General features: G+C 63.5%; 1 protein-coding gene and 1 long non-coding RNA gene across 9 annotated transcripts; one reads left to right on the forward strand and one right to left on the reverse strand.

Annotated features, from left to right (window-relative positions):
- Positions 1-1,818: 1,818 nt before the first annotated feature.
- Positions 1,819-8,714, reverse strand: LOC149120772 (uncharacterized). Of its 2 annotated transcripts, none has more exons than XR_016224874.1 (2): positions 8,589-8,714; positions 1,819-2,071 (listed from the first exon to the last, which is right to left on the reverse strand). It is a non-coding gene; the product is annotated as an uncharacterized LOC149120772 (long non-coding RNA). The 2 variants fall into 2 exon arrangements; XR_016224873.1 differs by lacking the exon at positions 1,819-2,071 and adding an exon at positions 7,219-7,420.
- Positions 3,626-26,363, forward strand: EML2 (EMAP like 2). Of its 7 annotated transcripts, none has more exons than XM_051840099.3 (22): positions 3,656-3,885; positions 6,088-6,306; positions 6,384-6,507; positions 6,623-6,727; positions 8,378-8,406; positions 8,620-8,749; positions 10,658-10,807; positions 11,329-11,398; positions 11,487-11,597; positions 12,956-13,051; positions 13,618-13,752; positions 14,425-14,524; positions 17,369-17,523; positions 17,615-17,740; positions 19,113-19,244; positions 22,409-22,476; positions 22,695-22,783; positions 22,923-23,020; positions 23,516-23,603; positions 23,978-24,073; positions 24,699-24,829; positions 25,987-26,363. In XM_051840099.3, the coding sequence occupies exons 1-22, from the start codon at positions 3,738-3,740 to the stop codon at positions 26,110-26,112; spliced, it is 2,526 nt and encodes an 841-aa protein (XP_051696059.3). In that variant the 5' UTR covers positions 3,656-3,737; the 3' UTR covers positions 26,113-26,363. The 7 variants fall into 7 exon arrangements, 5 of the variants coding, with proteins under 5 accessions (XP_051696059.3, XP_069918111.2, XP_051696061.3 ...); XM_070062010.2 differs by lacking the exon at positions 3,656-3,885 and adding an exon at positions 5,299-5,322; XR_011383885.2 differs by lacking the exon at positions 22,923-23,020 and having other exon boundaries at positions 3,626-3,885.
- The last annotated feature ends 1,325 nt before the right edge of the window (positions 26,364-27,688 follow it).

Below are 27,688 nucleotides of genomic sequence, written 5' to 3' on the forward strand. Positions count from 1 at the left end.
GTCCCGGCTCCACCTCCGGCTGCAGCTCCCTGCGGGACCGTGGCCGAGCTCCAGCTACTGGGGGGGGGGGGCATCTGGGGTGCGAACCAGCAGATGGGAGATATCTTGTCCATCTGTCTCTGCCTCTCTGCCCTTGACATTAAAGAGATAAAATAAAACCAGCCCGAACTTCCACGAGGGGCACGCTGCGTGCGGAAGGAAGGCGAGGACTGACTGACAGGAGGCGGCTGCGAGCCCCGCCCCCTCTCACCCCGGGCGCGGCCAGGCGCTTGACAACCTCCTGCGAAAAACGCTCCTGACAAAGTGATCCTCGTTAGCTGCACCCCACTGGGGCGGGCGCTGTGCTGAAGCTTCGGGGAGCGTGAGGTCATCCGCCCCTGCTCTCCCCGCCGACACCGGAAGTGGGGCTGGGATGGCGCCTGCTTCGCAGAACAGAAGCAGCCGAGCCACTGGGCCAAGGTCATTTATTTTTTCCCACGTGGATCCAGTTCCCGCACTGCAGCTGGGAGGCCGCGCAGGGCTGCCTCACCTTGACGTGTGTTCTCCATCCCGCCCCCACTCCCATAATCCACCAGCTGAAGCCCCTCTGCTTGCCTTTTATCACCCTCGCCCCAGCTCTACCCCTCCCCCAGTGTGTGGCGCTCCCACAGTCCTCTGGGGCAGCCTGCTCCAGAGCACCCCACCAGGGATCTGTTTCCCCTCCTCTAGAATCCGAGCTCAGGGGGCTGGAATCTGGGAGACAGGAAACTCCCATTCTGGTTTCTGTCCCTCACACAATTAGCTGTGACCATAGAGTGACAAGGGCCCGTGTCTATTTTGGTCATCACTTAAAATTTTGTTTAATTTATTGATTTCTATTTATTTAAAAGGGAGAGTTATAGTGGAAAGGAGAGAGAGAGAGAGAGAGAGAGGGAGAGAGAGAGAGGGAATTTTCCATCCACTGGTTCACTCCCCGAATGGCTGCAACAGCCCAGGCCAGGCCAGGCCCAAGCCAGGAGCCAGGAGCTCCATCCGGGTGTCCCACGTGGGTGGCAGGGCCCAGTACTCAGGCCGTCCTCCACTGCTTTCCCAGGCGCATTAGCAAGGAGCTGGATCCGAAGTGGAGCAGCCGGGACACAAACTGGTGCCCACTTGGGATGCCGGCGCCACAGGCAGCGGCTTAACCTCCCGCGCCACAGTGCTGGCCCCACCCATGAACTTTTCAAAGATCCTTCATATGCACGATTTTGAAATTTTGTACCAAAATCGTTATCTTTTAATTCCATTTCCCCATGCACTTTTGAAGTGCTCTCACACAGTGACAAACTGCAGAAGTCTCCGCACACCTCTGGGGGACACTGAACCCCACTTTCTTGCCCTCACAGCCGCCCATTCCCTCCTCTCTCTACAGTTCCCAGGCATCCTCCAAACTCAGCTACCACAGGCCCTTTGCACCTGCTGCTTCCTCTACTTGGAAAGCTCCTCCTAGCAGCTCTAGGCAAACTTCTGCCCTCACATCAGAGCTCCAAAGTCACTTCCTTCCCCGTCCCGCCATCTCCCACTCTGCCCCACCCTTCCATCCTCGCCTTTGTCTGAGGTCCCCTTACCTGCTTGGTACCTTTGTTCCTCTGTGAAATGGTGTTGAAAAGTGGGCTTGGCCAGCGGCAAGCACTCGATACACTTGAGCTATAATCATTTTTAATCTGAGAGAGACAAAGACATAGAGAACTCCCATCCGTGGGTTCACTCCCCCAAATGCCCAAGAAGCCTGCGGCCGAAGCTGAGAGCCAGGGACTTAATCCAATCAGGAGCCAGGTATGGAGCCCAGGTACACTGGTGTGGGAGGAGAGCGTCTTTTCTTTTCTTTTATAGACGATTTTATTTATTTATTTGAGAGGTAGCATTACAGAGAGAGGGAGAGACAGAGAGAGAGGTCTTCCTTCTGCTGGTCCACTCCCCAGATGGCTGCAAAGGTCAGAGCTGGGCCAATCCGAAGCCAGGATCCAGGAGCTTCTTCCAGGTCTCCCATGCAGGTGCAGGGGCCCAAGGACCTGGGCCATCTTCTACTGCTTTCCCAAGCCACAGCAGAGAGCTGGATTGGAAGAGGAGCAGCTGGGATTCGAACCCGCACTGCAGGCAGAGGATTAGCCTACTGCATCCCCAGCATCCCCCTAGCGCCGGCCGGAGGAGGGCGGCTTTAACGGGAGGCCGAATGCCTGCCCTGAATCGGCTGTCGTGGTCCCTGGCCCCGTGGATCCTCCATGCAGGATCCGTGACAGCAGACCTGGCCGTGCCTGGAACTCCGCACCCAAACAGAGTTTGGCACACAGTAGGCACTCAGCAAGCATTTTGTTGTTATTTTCCTTTTGATCTTATTTGCTTGCGGGGGGCAGGGGGGCTTCCCTCCGTTGGTGCAAGCCCCAAATGTCTGTCAGAGCCGGGGCTGGGCCAGGTGGAAGGCAGGAGCCTGGAGCTCCGGCTCTGTGTCCCCAGTGGGTGGCAGGGGCCCAAGTACTTAGCCCATCAGAGACGGCCGGCGGAGGGGTAGCCGGGACTGGAACCCGGAACTCCGCCTATCTGGGGTCTGGGGTCGGGGGGTGGGGGGACACATCCCAAGCAGCATCCTGGCTGCATTTTTGAACGAATGAAAACCGGAGGCCACGTGATGAGGTCCCACTTTGCAGACGTGGAAACTGAGGCGCGGGGTGAGAGAAAGCAGATTCTAACCCAGGGCGGTCTCTGCTGTCTATCTGTGTCCGGAGCGAAACCTGCCTGCTCTCGGCCTAGCTTCCTGTGCCTGGGAAACACGGCGTGAGTCATCCCTAGGCGCTGACCCCACGTGGAGCCCAGGGGAGGCGGCCCCGCGTCTTCCAGTCCACGGGCGGGTTTGCCACCCTCCCTGCGCCCGCTACCTTCCGAGCCAGCACCGGCTGACACGGCCAGCTGGTCCCAGCCCCACAACTGGGCCTCCGCAAAGCCTGGACTGGATACTGCGGGCGTGGGAAACGGGGCTCTCGGGGCGGAGCTAAGGGCCTGGGGCTGCCCAGGACGCTGATGGACCGGGCGGGGGCAGAGCGCTGCAGTCTAGGGGTCGAGCTAATCCCGTAAGTAGGTCCGGGCCAGGGCTCTGCGCGGGCAACTTTATAGGAGGCGGGGCTAACGACTCCGGGGGTGGAGCTAGGAGCCCCGGGGTGGGGTCTGGATCCAGTAAACAAGGGCTCGGAGGACCCGGCCAGGGGGCGAGTGCAGGGCGGAGCTAGCGGCTACCTGGGCCGGCTTGAAGCTTTAACGCGGGCCCTGGTTTTGCGAAGGGGCTTTTGGGAAATCTAATAAAAGCTTAGGGAGAAGGTTTTGGGGGAGGGGGTGCCTTTCCTCCGCTCCATCCTCCTCCTGGAGCTGGGGGTTCGCGTCAGCGCTGAAAGGCAGGGGCGGACCTGCCCCTTCCAATCTCTCTGCGCTCCTATTGGCGGAGGAGCCTGCGCAACAGCCTCTGATTGGCTCGGAGCAGGCGAGGCAGGGGGGCTGGAGGAGATCCACTCCGGCTGGGGGCGGGGCCAGACGGTACCCAGGGGGCATCCCGACGCAGCCAATCCTGGCCCTAGGATCGTGTTGGGGGGACTGGCAGAGGGTGTTCCGACCCTTCCCCCCTCCCCCCTATTTCTGGGCATCCTAGGGGGATGACCCCGGTGCCAGGCCCGGCGCCGGCCGCCTGATGCGGGGCGGGCCGAGCTGGGGATGCTGGAACGAAGGGCGTTGCTATGGCAACGGGAGGCAGGGCCTGGGGGGGGGACCGGGCCCGGGCAGGGGCCGGGGGGGCCGGCGGTGGCTGTGGCGGGGCGATGGCGGAGCGCGGCCCGGCCTTCTGCGGTCTCTACGACACGTCCTCGCTGCTGCAGTACTGCAACGGTGAGACCCCTCCCCAGCTCTGGTCCTGGCCCCGCCCAGGGTCGGACCCATCTCCTCCTCCTCCCAAGTCCCCATCCCCCTCCCTTGCTGAAGACCCCCCGCCTTTCTCCAGTGCAACAGGACCCTAACCCCAGAGGAAGAGCCCCATCCCCAAAGTCCCAGCCCCCTACCCTCTTAAATCTCCCCTACTCCCGAGGGGGCTGGACAGAGGGAAGAAGGCAGAACCCAAGGAGACTAGGGTTGGAGGGGGGAAGGCCTGGGGCTCTGCCTCCCCACTTCCCTAGCAGACGGATGGATCCTAGGGGGTGGGTGGGACTTGGTGTTGAGGGCAGAATGTGGGACCAGGTAGGACAGCCAGAGGGCTTTGCCCCCACTACACCACCCCCAAATCCTCAGGCACCTCCCCTCCCATGCCCGGGGACCCCTCCCATCTTCCCAGGTCAAGGGGTACGGCACCAGAGGGGCTACAGTGGGTGTCAGGCCCAGGAGCAGGAAGCAGAGGGCTTGAAGGGTAGGGGTGGGATGAGCAGGCCAGGGCCTTTCTGGGCGGGGCACTCCTGGGTCTCCGGCACACTCAGGGGGTCCTTAGAAGGCAGCGCCGTCCCGTCCAGTTTGGAGGCGCAGCCCCCCGAGGACACACCCCAGTGCCAGGGACCACTCAGTTGGCAGAGGGCGCCGATGCCCACTCAGCCTCCCTCTGCTCCTCCAAGAGGCTGTGTGTCCCCACACACGACGCTGCCTGTCCCCGGGCCTCGGTCCCCTTCCTTCTCTCCTCCTAACATGGTCTAACGCCGCGACGGCTCGAGTTGCCGGGAGCCCCAGGCACCGTGGAACAGAGCGACTGCTTTGGGTTTATTGAGCACTTTCCCTCGCGGGGAGGAGCTCAGAGTTTTACTCAGCAGCATCTGCTGGCAATGACACCTCGGGTAGCGAGAGCAGATGGGTTTTTTGCTTTCGTGATATGATCAATGGGAGGTAGGAGAGCCTGGGTGCAATGGGGCCATTGGGGCCCCTGTCCCCCGCCCCCCACTGGCTGTGTGACCTTTGGCATCTGCACGTGGCCTCCGACATCTTTCCTTACTTTCCTCATGTGCAAGATGGAATGCCCACAGGGCTTGACTTCCCAGGCTGGCCGCTCTCTCCTTTCCATCCCCCCACCCCACCCCGTTCCTTTGCCTACTCTGGCACCGGACTTGGAAGGCACTGGGTGGAGGGAGGGGCAGGGCAGGCGAGGCCTGGCAGGCGATTGGGCAGCGGGGGGAGGGGGGAGGGAAGGATGGGAGACCGCACTGCGGAGCCCAGCGGACAGGCGGGGTGGCCTAAGGAGACGGGATGGCAGGTGTGACCTCCACGCCCTGTCCCTGTTCATGGTACCACCTTTGCTTCCACCAGGCTGGGAGACAGGGCCTGCTCGGTAGTAGCCAGCAGTGAACCTGGGTATGAGTGGTCTTGGAGGGATGGGGAGGGGCTACCTGGGTCCTCCTCCCTCTTCCATTGGGGGAAAATTTTTGAGAGGGATGTGGGGGGAGGCGATGGGGGATTTATTTTGGCTGCACCTGCAGAGGAGGGGAGAGGAAAATCCCGGAGGCGAAATAAAGACCGGGGACAGAGTAGAGGAACTGTGGCTGGGGAGGAGAGTTTGTGTGTCATCCCCGCCCGTGCACCCTTTGGGTGTCCTGGGTCCGCTAAGCGTTGCCTGCAACTCCGAGGTCGGCCACCAGGGGCCGCAGGAGCTCTGCCCTTGCCGCGGGCTCTCGGGTCGAACCCCTCGGAGAGAAGAAGGGGAGGCGGAGGATCTATGACCTGACTTGGAGGCTTGGAAACTTTTAGAAACTGTGATAGAAAAATCGGCCCTCGTGAGAGGATGTCGGGGACCAAGCCTGGAACTCTGGCGTCGCTAGGCGTCGGTTGGCTGGTGTCCGCTGATGGTTGAGCATCTTAGCCACGGAGGCAGAGTGACAATCTCCCAGAAGCGTACTAAGAAAGGAGAGGGACTTCCCCAGGGCCACACGGCCAGGGCGCTGCCGGCCGAGCGGGGAGGTGGGGGCGCGCCGCGGAGCGCCGGGGCTTTCCTTCCCCTTCCGGCTCCGAGCATCCCAGCCGCGGGGCCGCGGGCGAGGAAGGGGGCGTGGCTGGCCGCGCATGGACGCTGGCCGGCGGCTCCCGGGCGGCCCTCGAAGCCGCGGCTCCCGCGCCTTCCAGATGACAACCTGTCGGGCACGAGCGGCATGGAGGTGGACGACCGCGTGTCGGCGCTGGAGCAGCGGCTGCAGCTGCAGGAGGACGAGCTGGCCGTCCTGAAGGCGGCGCTGGCCGACGCGCTGCGGCGCCTGCGGGCGTGCGAGGAGCAGGGCGCCGCGCTGCGCGCGCGGAGCACCCCCAGGGGCCGGGCGCCGCCGCGCCTGGGCACCACGGCCGCAGGTACGCCGGGCGGCGGCGAGAGGGGCCGGGGGCGGCGCGCCCACCTCCCGCCGCCTGACCCCCGCCGACCCCCGCAGTGTGCCAGCTCCTGAAAGGCCTCCCCACCAGGGCGCCTCTCGACGGCTCGGGGCCCCCGCGGCGCGTGGGCGGCTATGCCACGTCCCCCTCCTCCCCCAAGAAGGAGGCGACTCCCGGGCGCAGGTGAGGCCTCCCCCGAGACCCCGCGGGAGCCAGGGGCTGTGCGGACGCAGAGCGAGGGCTCGGCGAGGGGCTGCAGCCGCGCCGCGGCCCGCAGCTCTGCGCGCTCTGTCCGCAGTGGCCGCCGCTACCCGTCGCCCGAGCGTCTGGCCTCGGTGCGCCGCGAGGACGCCCGCAGCCGCACCACGTCCTCCAGCAGCAACTGTAGCGCCAAGAGGGAAAGGTGGGTGCTGGGGGGGGGTCGTGTCCCGAGGGACCCCTGGTTGGCAAGCAAGTGGGGCGGCCCCCAAGCGCCCAGGCCCTCGCTTGGAGCCCGGGGGTGGGCGAGTTCAGCCCGGGGCAGGCGGGGGGCAGTGCAAGGGCTTTGGGGGCTGTGGTCGCGGGGGGAGTCCGGAGCCCACACCGGGGGGCGTGGCCACGGCCTCCGGAGCCGCGTGGGTGCGTGTGCAGGGCCTGCGGGTGAGCCCAGGGGAAGTCGGGGCGGGGCCAAGCTTGTGGGCGTGGCTAAGAAGGTGGCGAAGAGGCCCCACTGAGTGTTGGGGGGTGGAGGCTGGGCAGAGCCACAGCCCGGGATAGGGGGTGGTCACTGGGGCTGACTCCAGGTGACGACAGAAACTCTTAAGTGGATTCAGGGGGGCGCGGCCAGAGAAATGGGATGGGTGTGAAGGGGCGTGGCCAAGCCTAAGATACAGAACAAACCTGGAAGGGGTTCAATTGGACAGAACACCCAGTGTGGCCCGGGACGTAGGGAGGACGCACGCGCGGCGCCGGTGTCAGAAGAAGTGGGCGTGGCCAGCATGTTGGGGGCGTGTCCAGTCCCCGGAGGCGGGGTTGCAGGGTGATCTGGGCGGTGCCAAAGGCTGGGGTGGAGTCCTGTTGCAGTGGGCGTGGTCGGGGCTCACAGGCGTCCTCGCGGCTGGACCAGGTTCAAGAACCACACGTTTCAGTTGCACAGTGCCTTACGCGTCGGGCCCTGCTCCAGGCCCTGGACGCAGACTAAGCCACGGCGTCCCCGCAACACCCCGGGAGGCGTCTCATGCCCATTTAGGCAGAGGTGGGGCAACACGGTCACACTGCTAGGAAGTAGCAGGACCGGGCTTTGAACCCAGGCAAGGCGCGCTCCCGAGCCCGCGACCTCGACCACTCTCCCCGACCCAACCCCCAAAACGGAGCCTGCCCGCAGGGCCCCACACCCGGGCCGTGGGGCCCGCTGGCTCCCGCAGGCTGCAGGGGTCAGCCGCCGAGGGCGGGGCAGGGCGCGGCGGCGCGGGCGCCTCCCAGGGCCGGAAGCGGCGGAGCCCGTCCCGGCTCCACCCCCGGCCCCGAAGCTCCGCCAGCCGCCGCCATGAGTAGCTTTGGACCTGGGTGAGACCCTTTCCCAGACCCCCACCTCGCCGCGCGCCCGGGGCCTGCACCCTAGGCCTCCCCCATCCCCGGGGACTCGGGTCGGAGAGCCTCACCCCTGCACGCTGGCGGAGGGAATCCGGGACACGCCCCTTCCTTAACCCTGGGCCGCTTCGCCCGCTGAAGTTGGGGGCGCGCGGGGCCTGGGGGTGGGGGTGGGGGCGCCGTGCTGTCGAGGGGGGCGGGGTCCTTGGCAACTCCCCGCCCCCAGGATCGCGTCCCCGCCGCCCAGTGCTGTGTGATCTCTGGCGACCACTGCCTCTCTGGGCCTGTGTCTTAGGCTCTGCACGATCAACCGAGCAAAGCACACGGCCTGCAGAGAGGCAGCGCTCCGCTGCTTATTCGGCCCCCCAGCCCCCATCGCCGGACAGCTCCGCGGGGCGGGGCGGGGCGGGCGGGCGCCTCCTCCCCTGCCCGACCGGCTGGCTAAGGCGCCTCTGTTGTGTTCTGTTGTGCCCTTTCTTGGCAGCAAAACCAAAGAAGTTATCTTCAGCCTGGGTGAGTGGGGAGCCGGGGAGGGGCTTCCCTGGAGGCTTGCGCGCCGCGGGGGTGGTGGTGGCAGGGGGAGGGGCTGCTGAATCTTTGCCTCTCTGGCCTCAGTTTCCCCACCTGTTACCAAAACAAGCGACGCCTAGAAGGGGAGACGCGAATAGGGCTGGGGGCTGCCGTCAGCCGCTGACCTCTGCGGTGGGTGGGGGGCTGTCCTGGCAGAGGAAGGCTCCGTGAAAATGTTCCTGAGGGGCCGCCCGGTGCCCATGCTGATCCCTGACGAGCTGGCGCCCACCTACAGCCTGGACACGCGCTCCGAGCCGCCCTCCCGCAGGCTCAAGCTGGACTGGGTGTATCCTTGGCTCTAGCCCCGCCCCCGCCCCGCCCCCTCAGGCGGGCACAGACCGAGGATCTGTGGGATCTCAGACCGAGGCAGGGGCTGGCCAGGCCCCGCCCCCGCGGTCAGGGGAGGGGAGTAACTGGAGGAGCCGACATCTAGGTTGCCCTGAACAGTGAGGAGCCGGCCGAGAAACGAGCCAAGAGAGAACGTTCCAGAAGGCGGGCACAGCAGGTGCAAGGCTCTGCGGCCACAGTGAGCTTGAGGTTGGAAATGGATGCGGGCCTGGCTGTGTTTACATTTTTATTTAGTTATTTGAAATGCAGAGAGAGAGCGCTAGAGAGAGAGAGGGAGAGGGAGATCTTCTATCTGCTGATTCCCTCCCAAGCTGCCCACAGCAGCTGGGGCTGGACCGGGCCAAAGCCAAGAGCCTGGAGCTCACTCCAGATCCCCTTTGTGGGTGTGGGTGGCAGGGAGGGAGCCAAGTCCTTGGGCCATCGTCTTCTGCCTCCCAGGGTGTCGGTTAGCAGGACGCTGGCTGGGAAGCAGAGCCAGGACTCGAACCCGGGATGTGTGATGAGGGCGTCGCGGGCGGCTTCTTCCAGCACTGCGCCTGCACCTGACGCCGGCCTTGGCTTTGAAGCCTGGCAGAAGTGGGTGCTGCCTGTGGCTGCCCGTGGGAGCTGGATGAGTCCCTGTCTGCCTGTGCCTCCATGGTGTCCTCTGAGAAATGGGTTCCCTGATAGTAACGAGCCTACCCGAGCTCTTCCTGTGTGGCCCCTCCTCTTCTGCAGAGTTGACTGCATTTTGGTTTGTTTGTTCGAGAGGCAGACCCCCCCCCACACTGGTTCCTCCCCCAGATGCCTGGGAAGGCCAGGGTTGGGCGGGGCTGAAGCTGGGAGCCGGAACACCACCCTGGTCTCCTCCCAGCTGGCCCCGCCGTCACCTCTAGGGTCTGCACCGGCAGGGAGCCGGAGCCGGGGGTCAGGAGTGCAACCGCGTACCCCCATGCGGGAGGCGGCGTCTGGCCCGAGACGGAACTACCAGCCCAGCTGCCCGGCACTGGCCTCTGCGGGCTCCCTGAGGCTGCGGCGGGGAACCCTTCACCCTGCTTCCTACTGGGGAAGCTGAGGCCACGGAAGGCCCCAACCCTCTCCTAGGGACGCGGCCAACTCGGACCACGCGCCCCACGCGCCCCAGGAGCCCAGTCCCTGCCTGCTTCTCACTGGGCATTGGTTTCCTCGTTGGAATCTGGGAGGCTGGTGAATGACTTGGCCGGCTGGGAATACCCACAGGAACCTGTCCCAGGCGGGACTTGGTGCGCGTCCAGGTGGCCGACACTGGGCCCCTCCACAGCACCTGCGGGCAGGGCAGTTCCCGTGGGGTCGGGACACCCACTCTGACCTTCATCGCACCTTTTCTGAACATGTGAGCAGAAGGCTGGGGAGGGGCATAGCTCTCCCTCCTGGGGTGCACAGCAAGTGGGACACCCAGAGTGTATGCGCCAAGCCGGGCAGGGGGAAGGTGGAGCAGGGCAGGTGGAGCTGGAGGTCAGGGAGGGCTTCCTGGAGGAGGTGTTGTGGCAATGAAAAATAAGGCAGCCCGGTCTCTGCCACCTAGGCAGTCTCCTTGGCATGGGGGATGGGGTACAGGCCATTACACATCACCCAGGTCGTGACTAAGAGAAGCCCAGTGGAGGAGGCAGAGGGCTGCTTCCAGGGGGAGGTGACGGCTGACGGGCGTATGGGGGGTGCATCCCAGGCGAAGGCAAGGTTCATGGCGGTCTCGCAAGTTCCAGGAGCTGGGCGTCGGCCTGTGGGGGGGTGGGACCATCGGCGCTCCCCGCAGGGGTGAGAGTGGAGGCAGGAAAACCTGCCCGCTGGAGACCCCGACAGACAGGCGCCTTAACCAGGGCTTCCGCAGCTATGGCTACCGCGGCCGAGACTGCCGGGCCAACCTCTACCTGCTGCCCACGGGGGAGATCGTGTACTTCGTGGCCTCCGTGGCCGTGCTGTACAGCGTGGAAGAGCAGAGGCAGCGGCACTACCTGGGCCACAATGATGACATCAAGTGGTGAGCGTGAGCCTGGGGTGGGGGCGGGGCGATGGGGCGGGGCGGGCTGGCTCCCATCTGCTGCTCCGCCCCTGTGCTGGGGGCGGGGCTTGAGGGGCGGGGCGGGGCTGTCTTCCATCTGCTGCTCCGCCCCTGTGCTGGGGGCGGGGTGAGGGGCTGTCTTCCATCTGCTGCTCCGCCCCTGTGCTGGGGGCGGGGTGAGGGGCTGTCTTCCATCTGCTGCTCCGCCCCTGTGCTGGGGGCGGGGGCTGTCTTCCTTCCATCCGCTGGGCCCCAGGCTGAATTCCATGCATCTATGCATTGGGCAGGGCTGTTTAAACCCTGACCAGGTCTGCAGACGGACAGCGCCGCGCTGGCTGGGGCAGGCTGGAGCCCTGGCGGCCCCTTAAATCTCTCTGCTCTTCTGGCCGCGGTCTGCAGTATCGATCAAATGACTCCACGCAGCGATCAGCGGCACGGAGGTGCGGCCTCTGTGACGGCCCGGCCCCCCACCAAGCCCTGTCCCTCTGTCCTCTCCGCAGCCTGGCTGTCCACCCGGACATGGTCACCATCGCCACGGGCCAGGTGGCGGGCACCACCCAGGAGGGGAAGGTAATGGAGGGCAGGGCCTGGCCGCGGCGTGGGGGGGGGCGCGCAGCCGGGCCCCCAGCTAGGAAACAGACCGGTGTCTTTCCCGCAGCCACTGCCGCCCCACGTGCGCGTCTGGGATTCCGTGTCCCTGTCCACCTTACACGTGCTGGGCCTGGGGGTGTTTGACAGAGCCGTGTCCTGTGTGGGCTTCTCCAAATCCGTAAGTCTTTCCCCCACTGCGACCCCCCAACCCCAACGCCCCCACTCCACCCACACACCCGCAAAAGCAGGGCCCACGGGGTGGGTTTTTGACACCAAGTAGAGATGCGACTTGAAACACTGTATCAGAGTGCCTGGCTTCAGTCCGGCCCGGCCCTAGCTATTGTGGGCACTGGGGGCGTGGACCCGTGGCTGGGAGATCTCTCTCTCCAAATAACAAACAGCAAAATACAACACAGCAAAAGCAGCGGCAAGTGTGTGCACACCTCCCAGCCTGTCCGTGTGGGATGAGGCCACGCCCCTGCAGTGGTGGTCACGCCCCCAGCAGGGTTACAGCCCCTCCTGTGGGTGTGGCCCCCAGGCCTGCTCTGATAGGCCAGGTGACGGAGACCTCGCATCCTGATTGGCCCCAGAGTCTCCCCTGTTGTAAATGAGCTCCAGTCGCCTTTCAGTCACCCCGTCAGGCTCCGGCGGGGTCCTTACCCACGGAGGGTTTTCAGCCCCGCGTCTCTCGGGGCGCAGCCGGTCCCTGTGGGGTCCTGGGTGGGCGTGGGCAGGTCTGGGCGGAGATAAGCCCAGAGCGGAGAGTAAGCCTCCAGGAATCGGTGGTGCGGTTTGCTGACGCCACAGCACCCCCCTGTGTGAGGGGCGGGTTCTTGGTTAGTGTCCTAGTCTATTTTCTACCGTATTTTACAGAAGTGTTGGTCTGCAATGGGTAGAGGAGTGAAAAACAGCCTCTCTCCAGGGAGGTTGGAGGGGCACTGCTGAGAGACGCGGGGGCACGAAGGCTGTATTGGTGTGCAGGCGCGGGGAGGGAAAAGACCGAATCAGAATTACCCCGTGTCTAAAGCGTACAAAACGCTCACTGTACCACCTAATAATGGCAGGATCTCATTATTTCTTTATGTATTTGAAAAGCAGAGTGACCGAGAGAGAGGGAGAGACAGACAGACTGATCTTCCACCCACTGATTCGCTCCCCAGTGTGGCCGCAATGGCTGGGAGGGGCCAGGCTGAGGCCAGGAGCCAGGAACTCCATCCAGGTCTCCCACGGGGTGGCAGGGGTCCAAGCACGTGGGCTGTCCTCTGCTGCCTTCCCAAGTGCATTAGCAGGGAGCTGGATCAGAAGCGGAGCAGCTGGGACTCGAACCGGTGCTCATATGGGACGCCGGCGTCATAGCTGGTGGCTTAACCCGCTGTGCCACAATGCCGGCCCTGCCTGTGGCTGAATTTCCTGCACACAGGCTGTGCCCTGCTGGACAAGATGACAGGGTCACTCAGCAGAGCTGGCCAGCGGGATGGCTTAGGGGCGGGGACTGGGTCCTGACCACGCCCCCGCCTCTCGCCCCCTCCCCTGCAGAACGGGGGCAGCCTGCTGTGCGCGGTGGACGACTCCAACGATCACGTGCTGTCCGTGTGGGACTGGGCCAAGGAGGCCAAGGTGGTGGACAGCAAGGTGGGCTGACCCTTCTCCTCCCCTCCCCATGGACGCCCCCCCCAGTGGTTGGGAGCCTGCCGTCACACAGACCCCTGTTTAAGTCCTGGCCTTGCTGCTGGCTCTGGCCTCGGGTTACCTCCTCTCAAATGGGTGTAGGGAGAGTATCTTGCTGGGAGGCCGGCTGGGTGCCGTTCCAGGCTGACCTTGGCTTGGCCCTCTGGGGAGAGGCACCTGCCCGGGGTCACACGCACAATGCGGAGGCCAGGCCCTGGGTCAGACCCTGGTGACTCAGCTTCTCCGACTCTGAGCTCGGCTGTGCGGCCTGGGGCGGGTGGCTCGCCCTCTCTGAGCTCATTCTTCCACCTGTACCAGGGAGGGTTAAGTGGGTTAAGGGGCGTCAGGTGCCCAGCCTGGCACCTAGTGGGGGGTCATGACTGAGACGCCGCCACCCGCCCGTGCTCTGGGTTTGGGTTTGCCATGGTGCGGGCAGGTAGGGCGTGCAGTGCACCTGTGAGGCGGGGCTGTGGGGGCTCCGGTGGCTTTGAGGTCCTCATTCAGAATCCCCCCTCCCCCGGCCCCCAAAGTGCTCCAACGAGGCCGTGCTGGTGGCCACCTTCCACCCCACCGACCCCTCCGTGCTCATCACCTGCGGGAAGTCCCACATCTACTTCTGGAACCTGGAGGGGGGCGGCCTGAGCAAGAGGCAGGGCCTCTTTGAGGTAAGTGCCGGGCCGCGGGCACAGCTGGCCCTGGAGAGGCGGGAGGGCCCCGGGCAGGCTGGGGGGCCCTGGGCGGGGAGCGAGGCGCTGCCTGCGGGCCTCCGTCTCCCTCTGCCCACCACGGGCACGGTCCTCCTTGACCTGAGTGGTGAGGACGGGTGAGGGGCACAGCGGCTCCTAGCAGGCAGCAAGCGCTCAGTCGACAGGTGCCGCAGTGTCTGGGGCCTGGGAGAGAGAACAGGGAACCCTCTGACAGGGTCCCCCTGCCTTTGGGGAGACTTGGGGCTGCCACCCTGAGATGGGAGGCCGTGGGGACCCAGGCACAGACAGAGATGCTGAGAAGGAGGGGTGGGGGGGCAGGGGGAGGTGGGATGGGGCGGGGAGAGGGGAGACAAGACCCAGGAGCTGGGAGGGGCTGACGCCAAGGCCAAGGCCAAGGCTGGGAGGAGCCGGGAGGAGGCAGCAGGGCCAGCACAAGGCTAGAGAGCCGAGGGAGCTGAGCACGGCAGGTGGAGGCAGGTGGGTGGCAGAAGGGGTTGTCCCCCGGGGGTCTCCCCGCCCCGCTAGAAGCGTGCGGGGGTCCCCAGCCCACTGTGCTGGGCGGTGAGGGACCTCCGGGGGACACCCTGCTCCGGGGCCCTTCTGACACCGCCCCTCCCTCCCCCGCCTCAGAAACACGAGAAACCCAAGTACGTGCTCTGTGTGACCTTTCTGGAGGGCGGTGACGTGGTCACTGGAGACTCCGGGGGGAACCTGTACGTCTGGGGCAAAGGTCAGTGGCACCCCGTCTGTCGGGCCCCCAGCCCAGTCTGCCGGGAACACCCTCGGCCTTACCTGAGCAACCCCTGGCGAGGCTCTGCCCTACCCCCACCTCCTGGGGTGTCTGTAGACCCCCCCGCAGCCTTGGCCTCTGCAGATCCTGCACTGGGGAGCCGGGCTGCGTTCTGGAGGGGTGGGCAGCTCCGCTGCGCGTGGACCGGCGGGCGCGTGGGTGGGCGAGTACGTGAATGAAGGGGCCTCCTCGTGCCTGGATGGGAGAGGGCTTTTGCAGCCTCCTCGCTGGGTGGCGGATCAGGTGAGTGAGCGATTTAAATGAAGGGGCGGTGTCAGGAGCAGTGGACGCTGATGAAGGAGGAGACCGTCTAGGCCGGGTCTGGGACGTGGCGGACGGACGCTGGTCAGCCAGCAGCGTAGGTGTTACAAAGAATGGGCTGTTTCCGGAAGTGCGGGATGAATGAATGAGTGAATGAGTGAATTGACTGTTCTGCCCAGCGGAGGGCTTTGTTAACACATGAATGGTCCGACCCCGACACCCACAAGGGGTGAGTAGGAGCTGTCCCTTCTGTGTGGGAAAGAGGCACGAGGCTGGTCCCCAGTGGGAAATGCGAACACCTGAATGAGTTGTTGTTTTTTTTAAAGATGTATGGATTTGAAAGTCAGTTACACACAGAGAGAATAGGAGAGGCAGAGAGAGAGAGAGAGAGCGAGAGAGAGAGAGAGGTCTTCCATCCACTGGTTCACTTCCCAAATGGCTGCAATGGGCCAGAGCTGTGCTGATCCGAAGCCAGGAGCCAGGAGCTTCTTCTGGGTCTCCCATGTGGGTGCAGGGGCCCAAGCACTTGGGCCATCTTCTACTGCTTTCCCAGGCCTCAGCAGAGAGCTGGATTGGAAGTGGAGCAGCCGGGACTTGAACTGGCGCCCATATGGGATGCCAGTGCTGCAGACAGAGGCCTAGCCCACTGCGCCACAGTGCTCGCCCCATGAATGAGTCGTAAGTGCTGCTTTGGTTTTTACATCCATCAGACGCCTTAAGACTGCATGGGGCTGGCACCGCGGCTCACTAGGCTAATCCTCCGCCTGCGGCGCTGGCACACCGGTCGGGGCGCCGGATTCTGTCCCGGTTGCCCCTCTTCCAGTCCAGCTCTCTGCTGTGGCCCAGGAGTGCAGTGGAGGATGGCCCAAGTGCTTGGGCCCTGCACCCCATGGGAGACCAGGAGAAGCACCTGGCTCCTGCCTTCGGATCAGCACGGTGCACCGGCCGCAGCAGCTTTGGAAGGTGACCCAACGGCAAAGGAAGACCTTTCTCTCTGTCTCTCTCACTGTCCACTCTGCCTGTCAAAAAAAATAAATAAATAAAAAATAAAAAAGACTGCATGCCGTAAGAAGGGACTTCAGAACTTCATGGAACATTGAAATTAAAAGATAAATATTTAAAAATGCAAATCCACACATAGGTTTTTTGTCCAAAATACATTTTCCATGAGCTTTTTGAAGTCCTTTTTGAAGTCTGTTATTCCCATGGCACAGAGGGAAAGCAGGAAGTTCAGGGAGTGCCGGTGTCCCCGAGCCCTGGTCCTCGTCCCAGCGCCTGCCCCTCCCCACGGGGGTGTGCGGGAGACCGGCCGCCCGGGGGTCGCTCGGGGACCTCCTGTCCCCTCTAGGCCTCCGTTCCCTGCCCGTCAGCCAGGGGTCGGTTCTGATGTCCCCCGGGAGCCGGGCTGCGTGGCGGGCAGTGGAGCCCATCTCGGAGCTGGGAAGTCCTGGGTTCGGGTCCCAGAGCTGTAACCCACTCTGTGCGGCCCTGGGAGCTTCCTGGGCCACTGGGACTTAGTGGCCCTGCCTGGGAAATGGGTATGACACCAGCTCTGAACAGGGTGCTGCCTGTCTTGTCCCCAGGCCCACCCTGCAGGGCTTGTGGAGTTGGAGGGGTGGGACAAAGCGATGTGGAGGCGGAGCCTGGCTCTCCTGGAGAAGGGGCATGGAGTCCACTTCCTGCCCATTGTTTGTGCCCAAAGTGAGTGTGCATCTGCCCTGCCCCCCACCCCAGTCCCCTGGGACAGGGTCCCATCTGGCCCTGCCTGGACACCCTGCCCTTGCTTGTTCCCGCCGAATCTCCTTTGGTTCCCCGCAGCGTCCACACCCCGTCCCGTTCTCTGGCCTTCGCAGCAGAAAGCTGTCCCTCTACCCTCTCCTGTCCCTGCCAGCTCCTGCTCCAAACGTCCCCTCCTCCAGGAAGCCCTCCCAGACCCACCAGGCTGGGAGTCCTCTGTGGGATCTCACAGCTTCCGGGAGTGTCCCATCCCGGTTCCAGCCGCCTTGGCTGCCTTCTGGGAGGGGGTGGGTCGGGGTCTCTGACGCTGGACTATGAGCCGTGTAAGAGCATGGTCACCACTGGGTCCCATGTCAGTCAGCCTGAGGCTGGGCCAGAGTCGGTGCTGGCCGAATAACTTGATTGGATGCGGTAATGGGTGAATGGCAGGTGGGTGGACAGATGGGCGAGTGGGCAGGTGGCTGGGGAAGTGAGTGGATGTTTGGACAGAAGATGGGCTCATTGTTGAATGAGAAAGGTGGAGGAGTGATGGGGGATGGAGGAGTGGGGGAATGGATGAGGCATGGACAGACGGACAGCAAGCAGATGGAGAGTGGCCGGAGCCGGCTGGCTGGGTGGGTCGATGTTGGTGGATGGTGGGTGTTTGAGTTCATGGGGAGTAAGTGGGTGGGTGCAGGGCAGGTGGCAGTGAACAGATGGACACAGACCGGCTGGAATGTTCCAGGTCTTTCCCGGGTCAGTAGCCGGACGGCCGCCCACGCTGACCCACCCCTGGCCACCCCGCAGGTGGGAACCGCATCACGCAGGCGGTGCTGGGCGCCCACGACGGCGGCGTGTTTGGGCTCTGCGCCCTGCGGGACGGGACGCTGGTGTCCGGAGGGGGCCGCGACCGGCGGGTGGTGCTCTGGGCTTCCGACTACAGCAAACTGCAGGAGGTGGAGGTGAGGAGGGGCGTGGGCTTCCCGGGGCGGGGGAGGGGCTCGCTGCCTTGTCCCGCCCCTGCGCTCGGCTCAAGCTCATCCGCCCCTCCAGGTGCCCGAGGACTTCGGCCCCGTGCGCACGGTGGCGGAGGGCCGCGGAGACGCACTGTACGTGGGGACGACCCGCAACTCCATTCTGCAGGGCTCCATGCACACCGGCTTCTCGCTGCTGGTGCAGGTGAGCAGCCTTGTGGGGCGCCCTACCCTGCCCCCCCCCCCCCCGATCCCCACCACGTCTCCGCGGTTCTCCCCGGCCCATCCCGGCTCCTTCCACCGCGTACCTCTCTCTTACCTGCCTCTCCTCCTGACCTCTCCCTGCCCTGGCCCTGACCTGGGGTCCCCCAGAACACCCCGGGATCCTGCAACCATCGGGTTAACACGGGGCGGGGGGGGCAGGTCCCGCCCCAGCTGTGCTGCCTCTGGCCCTGGCCCTTCTGATGGGGGGCGTGGTCAGCCCAGCGGGTGGGTTCAGTCCGGATGTGTCCAGTCCTGCGCCCCAGCAGGTGACACAAGGACCACACCTCCAAGGATCTGGGAAGATCTCCAATTAAAACACCCGCCTGCTGGGAGGCAGCATGGTGTGGTGGTCGGGGATTCTGCCGGCCTGGTTCCGAGTGGCGCCAGCTGTGGGATGCTGGGAAAGTGACTCCTCCGGCCGGCTGTGGCTGTGGCTGTGGCTGTGCCCGGGGTGGGGAGTTAACCGAGCTCCTGGCGCGGGGTTTTGTGAGCATTCCCTGTGTGGGTGCGTCCCCGCCCACGGCGAGTGCTCCGGAGGTCCCCTGCCCTGCACATAGGTCTTGGGGCTTCCCCCGGACAGGAAGATAATCTAGGGCCAGAGGGAGCGTCCCGGCCTCTGGAGGCCAGATAATCATGTTAGCATTATTATGTAGCACAGTTGCTGGAAGTGTTTATTACTTTCTGTAATAATATTACGTTCTCACATGATTTCTTTAGGATTTATGTTATTGATTTCAAAGGCAGAGGGGAGAGAGAGAGAGAGAGAGAGAGAGAGAGAGAGAGAGAGAGAGATCCCCAAATAGCCACAATAGCTGGAGCTGGACCGGGAGCCTGGGACTCCATCCGGGGCTCCCACACAGGTGCAGGGGCCCGAGCGCTTGGGCCATCCTTTGCTGCTTTCCCAGGCGCATTAGCAGGGCGCCGAGCAGCTGGGATGCTGGCGTCGCGGGCAGTGGCTTGACCCACCGTGCCACAGCGCCTACCCCCACGCCGTGATTGTTGGTTCCTGTTTTACGGGGTGACTGCCAGCGCTGGTCCCTTCCGGAGGCTGCGCGCTCTGCACCCAAGCTGGGGGCTGGAGCGGTGACTGACCCCGTGGTCCCGCCGGTCCCGCCGAGGCTCCAAGGAGAAGCCCCCCAGATCCTTGGGGCTGACCAGTCAAGCTCCAAGGTCTCCGCTGTGCAGCCTGGACGGGGGATGTGGGGACGGAAGGGATTCGCCTCAGCCCGGCAGCAGCGCCCCCTGCAGACGCACCCAGGAATCGGGGTTGGGTGTGGAAGGGGCCCCAGCCCGCTGTCTCCCCCTTTCGCCAGGGCCACGTGGAAGAGCTGTGGGGCCTGGCCACCCACCCGAGCCGGGCGCAGTTTGTGACGTGCGGGCAGGACAGGCTGGTGCACCTGTGGAGTTCGGAGTCCCACCAGCCCCTGTGGAGCAGGACCATCGAGGTGCGGGGGGGTGGGGGTGGGGGTGGGCCTGGCGCACCCTCGGCCGTGGCTCCGGCCTCGGACGGGAACCACGCCAAGTGGAAGGGGGCTGAGTACGGGGAAGTCAGTGCTTACAGACCCTCGGGAGGGCGCAGGAGCGGACCACGGCCCCCGCATGCCCCCCACAGCCCCGCCCTCCAGGGTCAGGGGGTGGGGAGGCGGGAGCCGGCAAGTTCAAGGCCAGGAAGCAGGAAGCTGTGGCCGCTGCAGCTGTCGACTCTAGGGCTTAGCTGTCCCCAGCGACTACCGCCGGCCTCCTCAAACTTAATTAAAAGGGGAACGAATGGGAACAGAATCTAGTTCCCCAGTCGCGGCAGGTGCATCGCAAAAGGGCTCGGCTGCCAGCTGCGGCGGCGGCCATCGCGTCGGAAGTGCAGGTGCGAGCGGCCTCTCCCGTCGTCACGGGCGGGTCGGTCGGACGTCCTGGCCGGGCTCGCGGTGCTGCCGTCCCTGGCCCTGCACCAGGTCAGCAGCCACCACACCTGGGGTCGCACACGGCCAGCGGCTGTGCCCGTCTAGTCCAGGGGGCCAGTAGGACTGACACAGGCGAACCTCTTCCTCCTGCCCTCCAGGGCACACTTAAGCTGCAAGGGATTCTGGGAAGTGTCTTTTTTTTTTTAAGCTCCCGTTCCAGTACAGGAAGGGAAAGGACATAGGAAGGAAGTGGGGAGGCCACACTGCCCCCACCACTCTTTGAGGCTTTTTTTTTTTTTTTTTTTTTTTTACAGGCAGAGTGGACAGTGAGAGAGAGAGACAGAGAGAAAGGTCTTCCTTTGCCGTTGGTTCACCCTCCAGTGGCCGCCGCGGCCACCGCGGTGCGCCTTGATCCGATGGCAGGAGCCAGGAGCCAGGTGCTTTTCCTGGTCTCCCATGGGGTGCAGGGCCCAAGCACCTGGGCCATCCTCCACTGCACTCCCTGGCCACAGCAGAGGGCTGGCCTGGAAGAGGGGCAACCGGGACAGAATCCGGCGCCCCGACCGGGACTAGAACCCGGTGTGCCGGCGCCGCTAGGCGGAGGATTAGCCTAGTGAGCCGCGGCGCCGGCCTCTCTTTGAGGCTTTTGTTCTGGAACCTTCCGGGGTCACCTCTCACCTTCTGTGACCCTCTGTGAACTGGGCATAGTGCATCCTGGGAGTTATTAGGGGCATGGATGATAATCCCCATCCTGGCTGCCTGAATTGAGCACCTGCTGCATACCCTGTGCTCAGGTTGCCAGGGGTTGTGAGAAGCAAGATCCCTGGGCCCCGCCCACAGAGTTTGGGACCAGAAGTTCAGAGTTTGGCTTTTTTAAGATTAAGATGTATTTAGTTCAAAGGCAGAGTTACAGAGAGAGAGAGCGAGAGAGACGTTCCTCCTGCTGGTTCACTCTCCAAGTGGCTCCAGTGGTCAGGAGCCCCAAGCCCTTGGGCTAACCCCCGCTGCTTTCCCGGGCACATTAGCAGGGAGCTGGATCAGAAGTGGAGCAGCCGGGACTTGCACCAGCACTTAACCCACTATGCCACAGTGGCCCAGATTCACTATTTGTTTGAAAGGCAGAGTTACAGAGAGAGAGAGAGAGAGAGATAGAGAGAGGTCTTCCATCTGCTGGTTCAGTCCGCAGATGGTCACAATGGCTGGAGCTGTGCCCATCCGAAGCCAGGAGCCTCTTTCGGGTCTCCCACGCGGGTGCAGGGGTCCAAGCACTTGGGCCATCTTCCACTGCTTTCCCAGGCCACAGCAGAGAGCTGGGTTGGAGGAGGAGCAGCCGGGACTAGAACCGGCGCCCATATAGGATGCTGGCGCTGCAGACCAGGGCTTTAACCTGCTGCGCCACAATGACAGCCCCACGTCAGTGGTTTGTAACCACTCCCACAGGTTGATCTCACGCTGGGCGTCTGGGGCTCGGCCTGGAGAAGCCGAGTGAGCGCCTGTATCTCGCGTGATGTTGTTGACCTGCAGCCCTTCAAGGTCGCTGGATGCCCACTTAGAGACAGACTCAGGAGGAAGTCTCCTGCCCCGTGTCACAGGGTGGTCACGCTGCCTTCGTCAGCTTCCCGTGCTGTAACCAAACACCCAAGGCTAGGCACTTAAAAAAAAAAAAAAAAAAAAAAAAAAAAAAGCTTTATTTGCCCTCCACCCAGCACGCCCTCAGGTGGCTGAAAAGTTCAAAGAGCATGGCGCCCCCTTCTGGCGGCACCGCAACATGGCAGAGGAGTGGAAGTGGAACCTGCTCTGAGCAGACCCGGCTGGTGTCCAAGAAAGGAGAGAGTTATTTTTTTTTCTTAATTAATTTATTTGAGAAGCAGAGAGAGACAGAGACAGAGAGAAAGGTCTTCCCATCAGCTGGTTCACCCCCCAGATGGCCAGCACTGCCAGAGCTGGGCAGGGACCCCGCCCACCTTATAGAACCCCAACCACTGGGCAGCTAACCTAGACTACAAGCGACCTTAGTCCCTTTCGAGGTGGGGGCCCGGAGACCCCGACACTTCTGCCGCGCCCCCTCTCGAAGATGCCCCACGTCTCAGTACCGCCCCCTGGGGGCCCAGCTTCTAGCACAGGGACGGGGGGGGGGGGCAGATCACTCACTCCCACACCGCAGTACACGGCCACCTGTTACCGGGCGCTCGCTGTGTGTGTGCCGTCCTCCCATCTGGCCATTCCGCGGACCTGGCACCCCCGTACAGGGGTCCCGGGGAACGTGCAGCCGTGAGCTCCGTGCCCCTCTCCTTGCTGAGCCGGGGGCGGCTCCGTGGTGCTGCATTTCCCAAGTGCCTCCCACAAAGACGCGGGGGACCTGGCACTCACAGCCGCGACCCGCTGGTTGGTTTTATGGAAAGCAAACTGGCATCGGAGGTCAGAAGCCTTAGCAAGAAGGTAGGCTGTGTCCCAGCGGCCCCCGCCCCACCTCGGGTTAGGAAAGGGCCTAAGGAAGTCGTCTGGGCTGACGAAAGCTGTGAGGATTTAGGAGTGAAAGGGCCAGGTGGGATGCTCCCCGTGCAGGCTGACACGTTAGGGCCCGAGGGTGTCTGGGACAGTCAAAGCAGGTAAGAGCCTTGTGCCAGGCTAAGAGCTGGTTCTGAGGCAGGGGAGTGGCCAGAGAGATGCGGCGCCCGGCGTTCAGCCCTGCCTCTTGCCTCCCTTCTTAGGACCCTGCCCGCTCGGCTGGCTTCCACCCCAGCGGCTCTGTCCTGGCCGTGGGCACGGTGACCGGCAGGTAGGAGGGCGTCTCTGCTCCTTTGCCCCGCCCCCACCACCACCCAAGGAAAAGCTCCTAGACTCCTTTAGCAGCCCCAGTCTCTCCAACACTCTGCCGCATCCTCTGGGGCCCCCCGATTCCGCCCTCAGCCGCCCCCCAGCTTGCTTCACCCCACCTCCGCCCCGCCCCCCGATCAGCTCACCCTTCCTCCCCTCCCCCATGGCTGTTCCCCAAAGATGGGTGCTGCTGGACACGGACACTCACGACCTGGTGGCTATCCACACAGATGGCAGCGAGCAGATCTCCGTGGTCAGCTTCTCCCCAGGTGAGCCGCCGGCGGGGGGCGCCAGCGAGGCAGGGATGGGAGCACAGTAAGACCTGGGAGGGGCGTGGCGAGGGCGGAGCCTGGGAGCGGAGGGGGCGGAGTCTGGGTGCCTCCTCATGGCCCCCTCCCCCTCCCCCAGACGGGGCGTACCTGGCCGTGGGCTCCCACGACAACTTGGTGTACGTGTACACGGTGGACCAGGGCGGCCGCAAGGTCAGCCGCCTGGGCAAGTGCTCGGTGAGTGGGCAGCGGCCCCCCAGCCCGCGCCGCCACCCCGCCCAGGGGCCGCAGAATTAACCAATTTTCTACCTCCACCGAGCATAGCTTGGACACTCCGGCAGCTCCGCCCAGATCACAGCGAGGAGCCATAGCCCCGCCCACGCACCGCCTCCTGTGTTCTAAGCCCGCCCCTCCGTGTAGCCACGCCCCCGTCCCGAGCTCGCCCCCCCACGTTGTGTAGCTCCGCCCCTTGCATTCAAAGCCCGCCCCTCTGTGTCTGGCTCTGCCCACCTGTTCCAGATTCCCCTCGTGTTCTAGGCCATCTCGTCAGCCCCGCCCATCAGTCTGGCCCCGCCCTTGGTAGTCCGGCCCCGCCCCCACCGTGGCCGTGGCCGTGGCCTGCGTGTCCTCCCCCACCCCTTCGTGTTCGCACCCCGCCTGTGTGCCCTCCACCCCTCCCGATCTCACCGTGCCCCCTCTCCTGCTCCAGTTCTGCACTTTGCCTCCCTGCAGGGCCATTCCAGTTTCATCACCCACCTGGACTGGGCCCAGGACAGCAGCTGCTTTGTCACCAACTCGGGAGACTACGAGATCCTATACTGTGAGTGCCAGGCCCAGCGCCCGCCCACCCTCGGCCTCATTTGCATGCGCGATTGCAGGCTCCTCCCTCCAGCCCCCCCACCCAGCGCCCGCCCACCCTCGGCCTCATTTGCATGCGCGATTGTAGGCTCCTCCCTCCTCCCCGCCCGGTGCTCAGGGCTGTTCTGTTCCTCCCTGGTGTACCCCACTTTCATCGGGATCCCCCCTTTCTGGCCCGGTGGGTGGGATCCAGGTTTCTAGGCAGCTGCCCCTTGCTCAGGCTCTGGGCCTCTTGAGACCCGGGATCCGGCCTCCTCCGGGTGGGCAGGTGGGCTGGGCCCTGGGCGCTGGCCCCCTGGCGCCCCATGTGAACACCGCCCCCGCTCTCTGCCCCAGGGGACCCCACCACCTGTAAGCAGATCACTAGCGCGGAGGCCGTGCGGAACGTGCAGTGGGCCTCAGCCACTTGCGTCTTGGGGTTTGCGGTGTTTGGTAAGTTCCGAATGAGGGCAGTCCCGCTGGGGCCCGGAGCTCGAGGCGGCGTGTCCGGCTCGTGGTCTGCACAGTCCCTCGCCGGTCACCTGCAGAGCGGGGGCTCACTCCTTTACTGAGTACGGGTGGTATTTGTGTGAGAGCACTGGGTGAGGCGAGATGACCACTGGTGTCCTTTCGGGCTGTAACGGGCGTGGTGGCACCTGGCTGGGGGGCGTGCGTGCTGCTGGTACCCCGGCCACCTGTCCCTCAGGCACCGCTCCCTGAACACCTCTGTGCCACCCGGTTTGGGCAGCGCTGGGCCACAGCAGAGAGCTGGACTGGAAGAGGGGCAACTGGGACTAGAACCCGGCGCCCATATGGGATACCGGTGCCACAGGTGGAGGATTAACCAAGTGAGCCACGGCGCTGGCCCTATCAGTCTTGGCCGGTGGTGAAGGTGTGAGCCTGGGGGTCGGAGGCCAGGAGAGCCTGGGGGTCAGAGGCTTCCTCCTGGGGCCACGAAAGGGTTCTGAGCGCTGGGTGGACTGGGTCAGGCTCAGTGTATAGGAGGCTGGGCGGGGGCCTGCTCCTTGGGGGGGCCCCACCCCAGCTGACACCTCGCCACTCCCCGTCTTGTCCACAGGGATCTGGTCCGAGGGGGCGGATGGGACGGATATCAACGCCGTGGCGCGCTCCCACGACAGCAAGCTGCTGGCCTCGGCTGACGACTTTGGCAAAGTCCACCTGTTTAGCTACCCCTGCTGTCAGCCTCGGGTGAGTGCCCGTGGGCAGTGGGCAGAGGGAAGCAAGCAGGGCTGGGGGCCAGGGTGGGCCCAACCCCCAACTCCACCCCTCTCCGTGCCTCGGTTTCCCCATTTGTCTAAGGAGGGCAGGAGGCTTCACCCTGGGGGCTTTTTGTTCTTTTTATCATTATATTTATTTATACACACACACACACACAGTGCCCGTCCTCTGGTTCACTCCCCAAATGTTCACGACGTCTGGGGTGGGGCCAGGGCCGAAGCCAGGATCCAGGAACTGCATCCGGGTCTCCCACGTGGGTGACGGGCAAAGACCCAATCACTTTGCCTCCCAGTGTGCATGAGCAGGGAGCAGCAGCAGGAGCTGGAGCCAGGAATCGAACCCAGAGCCTTCAGGGGAGCTTCGGTACCGAAACAGTTAAACGCCTGCTTCCCCACGGGACTCCTTAAAAAAAACCAAACAAACAAACAAAAAAAAACCAACCTTTATTTTATTTATTTTAAAGGCAGAGAGACGGAGGCCTCCTGTCTGCTGGTTTATTCCCCAGTTGCCCACAAAAGCTGGGGCTGAACCAGGCCAAACTCAGGAACCCCAGACTTGATCCTGGTCCCCCCATGTGCACATTAGCAGGGAGCTGGATCGGAAGTGGAACAGCTCGGACTCAAACTGGTGCCCATATGGGACGCTGGCACTGCAGACAGCAGCTTAAACCACTGCGCCACAGCGCCGGCCCCACTATGGGTTTTTGTTTGTTTGTTTTTTATTTATTTGAAAGGCAGAGTTACACAGAGAGAGGAGAGGCAGAGAGAGAGAGAGAGAGAGGTCTTCCATCTGATGGTTCACTCTCCAAGTGGCTGCAACGGCCAGCGCTGGGCTGATCTGGAGTCAGGAGCCAGGAGCTTCTTCCAGGTTTCCCATGTGGGTGCAGGGGCCCAAGCACTTGGGTCATCCTCCACTGCTTTCCCAGGCCATAGCAGAGAGCTGGATCGGAAGTGCAGCAGCCGGGACTCGAACCGGCACCCATATGGGATGCCGGCAGTGCAGGCAGCGGCTTTACCCGCTACACCACAGCGCCGGCCCCTATAGATTCCTTTATGAAGCAGAGGACGAGAAGATCGTGGGGTGTCGTGGCCCCCTGACTGTTTTTTTTTCTTCTTTCCCTTTAACAGGCCCTCAGCCACAAATATGGCGGACACAGCAGCCACGTGACAAACGTGGCCTTCTTGTGGGACGACAGTGTGGCCCTGACCACGGGGGGCAAGGACACCAGCGTGCTGCAGTGGCGGGTGGTGTGAGGTCAAGGTCAGGGCAGGGGCGGGACTGGAGTTCTATTTTCGGGAGATGTCTATCGCTGAGTAGAGTAATATATACCAGAGTACGTCTATGAGCAGAGGGGCCTGGGGCGGAGGGTGACCGGGCACAGGTCTCTGTTTATTGGGGTGGGAGAGGGGTCACGTTGCTTTCAGTGAGCCATTGCTTTTCCGTTTGGGGTGTTTTTTAAGTTTATTCTTTTGTATCATCCAGAAATAAAGACTTGTGCACTGAGGCCGGCGTGTCCACGTTCGTTTGTGACCTGCCTAGGTGGCCGGGTGGGCGTGTTGGTCTAACAGCGCTCGCCGCCGGGGGCCATTAGTGCTCGGCTCCTCATCAGATGCAGGGACAGAAACCATCGCGGTCGGCCGCACAGCCGAGCAGGGGTGGGTGGGCAGGGGGCGCCTCTCAGGTTTTTTTTTTTTTTTTGACAGGCAGAGTGGATAGTGAGAGAGAGAGACAGAGAGAAAGGTCTTCCTTTGCCGTTGGTTCACCCTCCAGTGGCTGCCGCGGCCAGCGCATTGCGCTGATCCGATAGCAGGAGCCAGGAGCCAGGTGCTTCTCCTGGTCTCCCATGGGGTGCAGGGCTCAAGCACTTGGGCCATCCTCCACTGCACTCCCTGGCCACAGCAGAGAGCTGACCTGGAAGAGGGGCAACTGGGACAGAATCCGGCTCCCCAACCGGGACTAGAACCCGGTGTGCTGGCGCTGCAAGGCGGAGGATTAGCCTGGTGAGCCGCGGCACTGGCTGCCTCTCAGTTTTGCAGGCATGGAGTCAGCATTTCTCTCTGAGAGTGGCATGCCGTACTCAGCAGAAACATGGCCTCCCACAGCTTCAAAGCTCACAGCCAGCCACCTTTGGTCCCAGATTCAAAACTCCCAAGGAAGGGCTGTGGTTGGCTCATCTGCACTTCAGTCAGCTGGGCAGCTGGCTGGTCTATGGTGATTGGCTCCGTCGGGTTGATGCAATAGCTCTGGACCAATGATTGGGGCCAGGGAGGTGGAATTATGTGAAAACATAGACATTTTAAAGATTTTTTTTTTATTTGAAAGGTAGAGTTACAGAGAGGCAGAGAGAGAGAGGGGTCTTCCATCTGCTGGTTCACTCCCCAGATGGCCTCAACGGCCAGAGCTGAGCCAGTTGCCCACAACAGCTGGGGCTGGGCCAGGCCAAAGCTGGGAGCTCAAGACGGAATCCAGGTCCCCTCCAATCCACAGCCAGGAGCCAGGAGCTTCTTCCAGGTCCCCCACGCGGGTTCAGGGGCCCAAGGACTTGGGCCATCTTCTACCACTTTCCCAGGCCACGGCAGAGAGCTGGATCAGAAGTGGAGCAGCTGGGACTCGAACCAGCGCCCATATGGGATGGCAGCGCTGCAGGTGACAGCTTTACCCGCCACGCCACAGCGCCGGCCCCACTGAGCAGTTTGTCCTTTAGTATTTACCAGTGTTGAACACACATGCAGCCCAGGCGACTCCCTAGACACGAACAACACCTCCACGCAGCCAGCCTCGTGCCCCCTCCCGCAACGGCACCCAGCGTGCCCACCACCCTGGCTCCTC

The sequence above is a fragment of the Oryctolagus cuniculus genome, chromosome 18 (genome assembly GCF_051225735.1).
Source record: "Oryctolagus cuniculus isolate XC-2025 breed Fujian yellow rabbit chromosome 18, ASM5122573v1, whole genome shotgun sequence".
Lineage (NCBI taxonomy): Eukaryota > Metazoa > Chordata > Mammalia > Lagomorpha > Leporidae > Oryctolagus > Oryctolagus cuniculus.

Bases quoted from the DNA above. Each gene is read 5' to 3' on its own strand.
- EML2 (XM_051840099.3), top strand. From the start codon at position 3,738: ATGGCAACGGGAGGCAGGGCCTGGGGGGGGGACCGGGCCCGGGCAGGG. The intron at 14,525-17,368 runs GTCAGTGGCACC...GCCACCCCGCAG, and splicing joins CCTGTACGTCTGGGGCAAAG to GTGGGAACCGCATCACGCAG. The intron at 22,784-22,922 runs GTGAGCCGCCGG...CCCCTCCCCCAG, and splicing joins CGTGGTCAGCTTCTCCCCAG to ACGGGGCGTACCTGGCCGTG.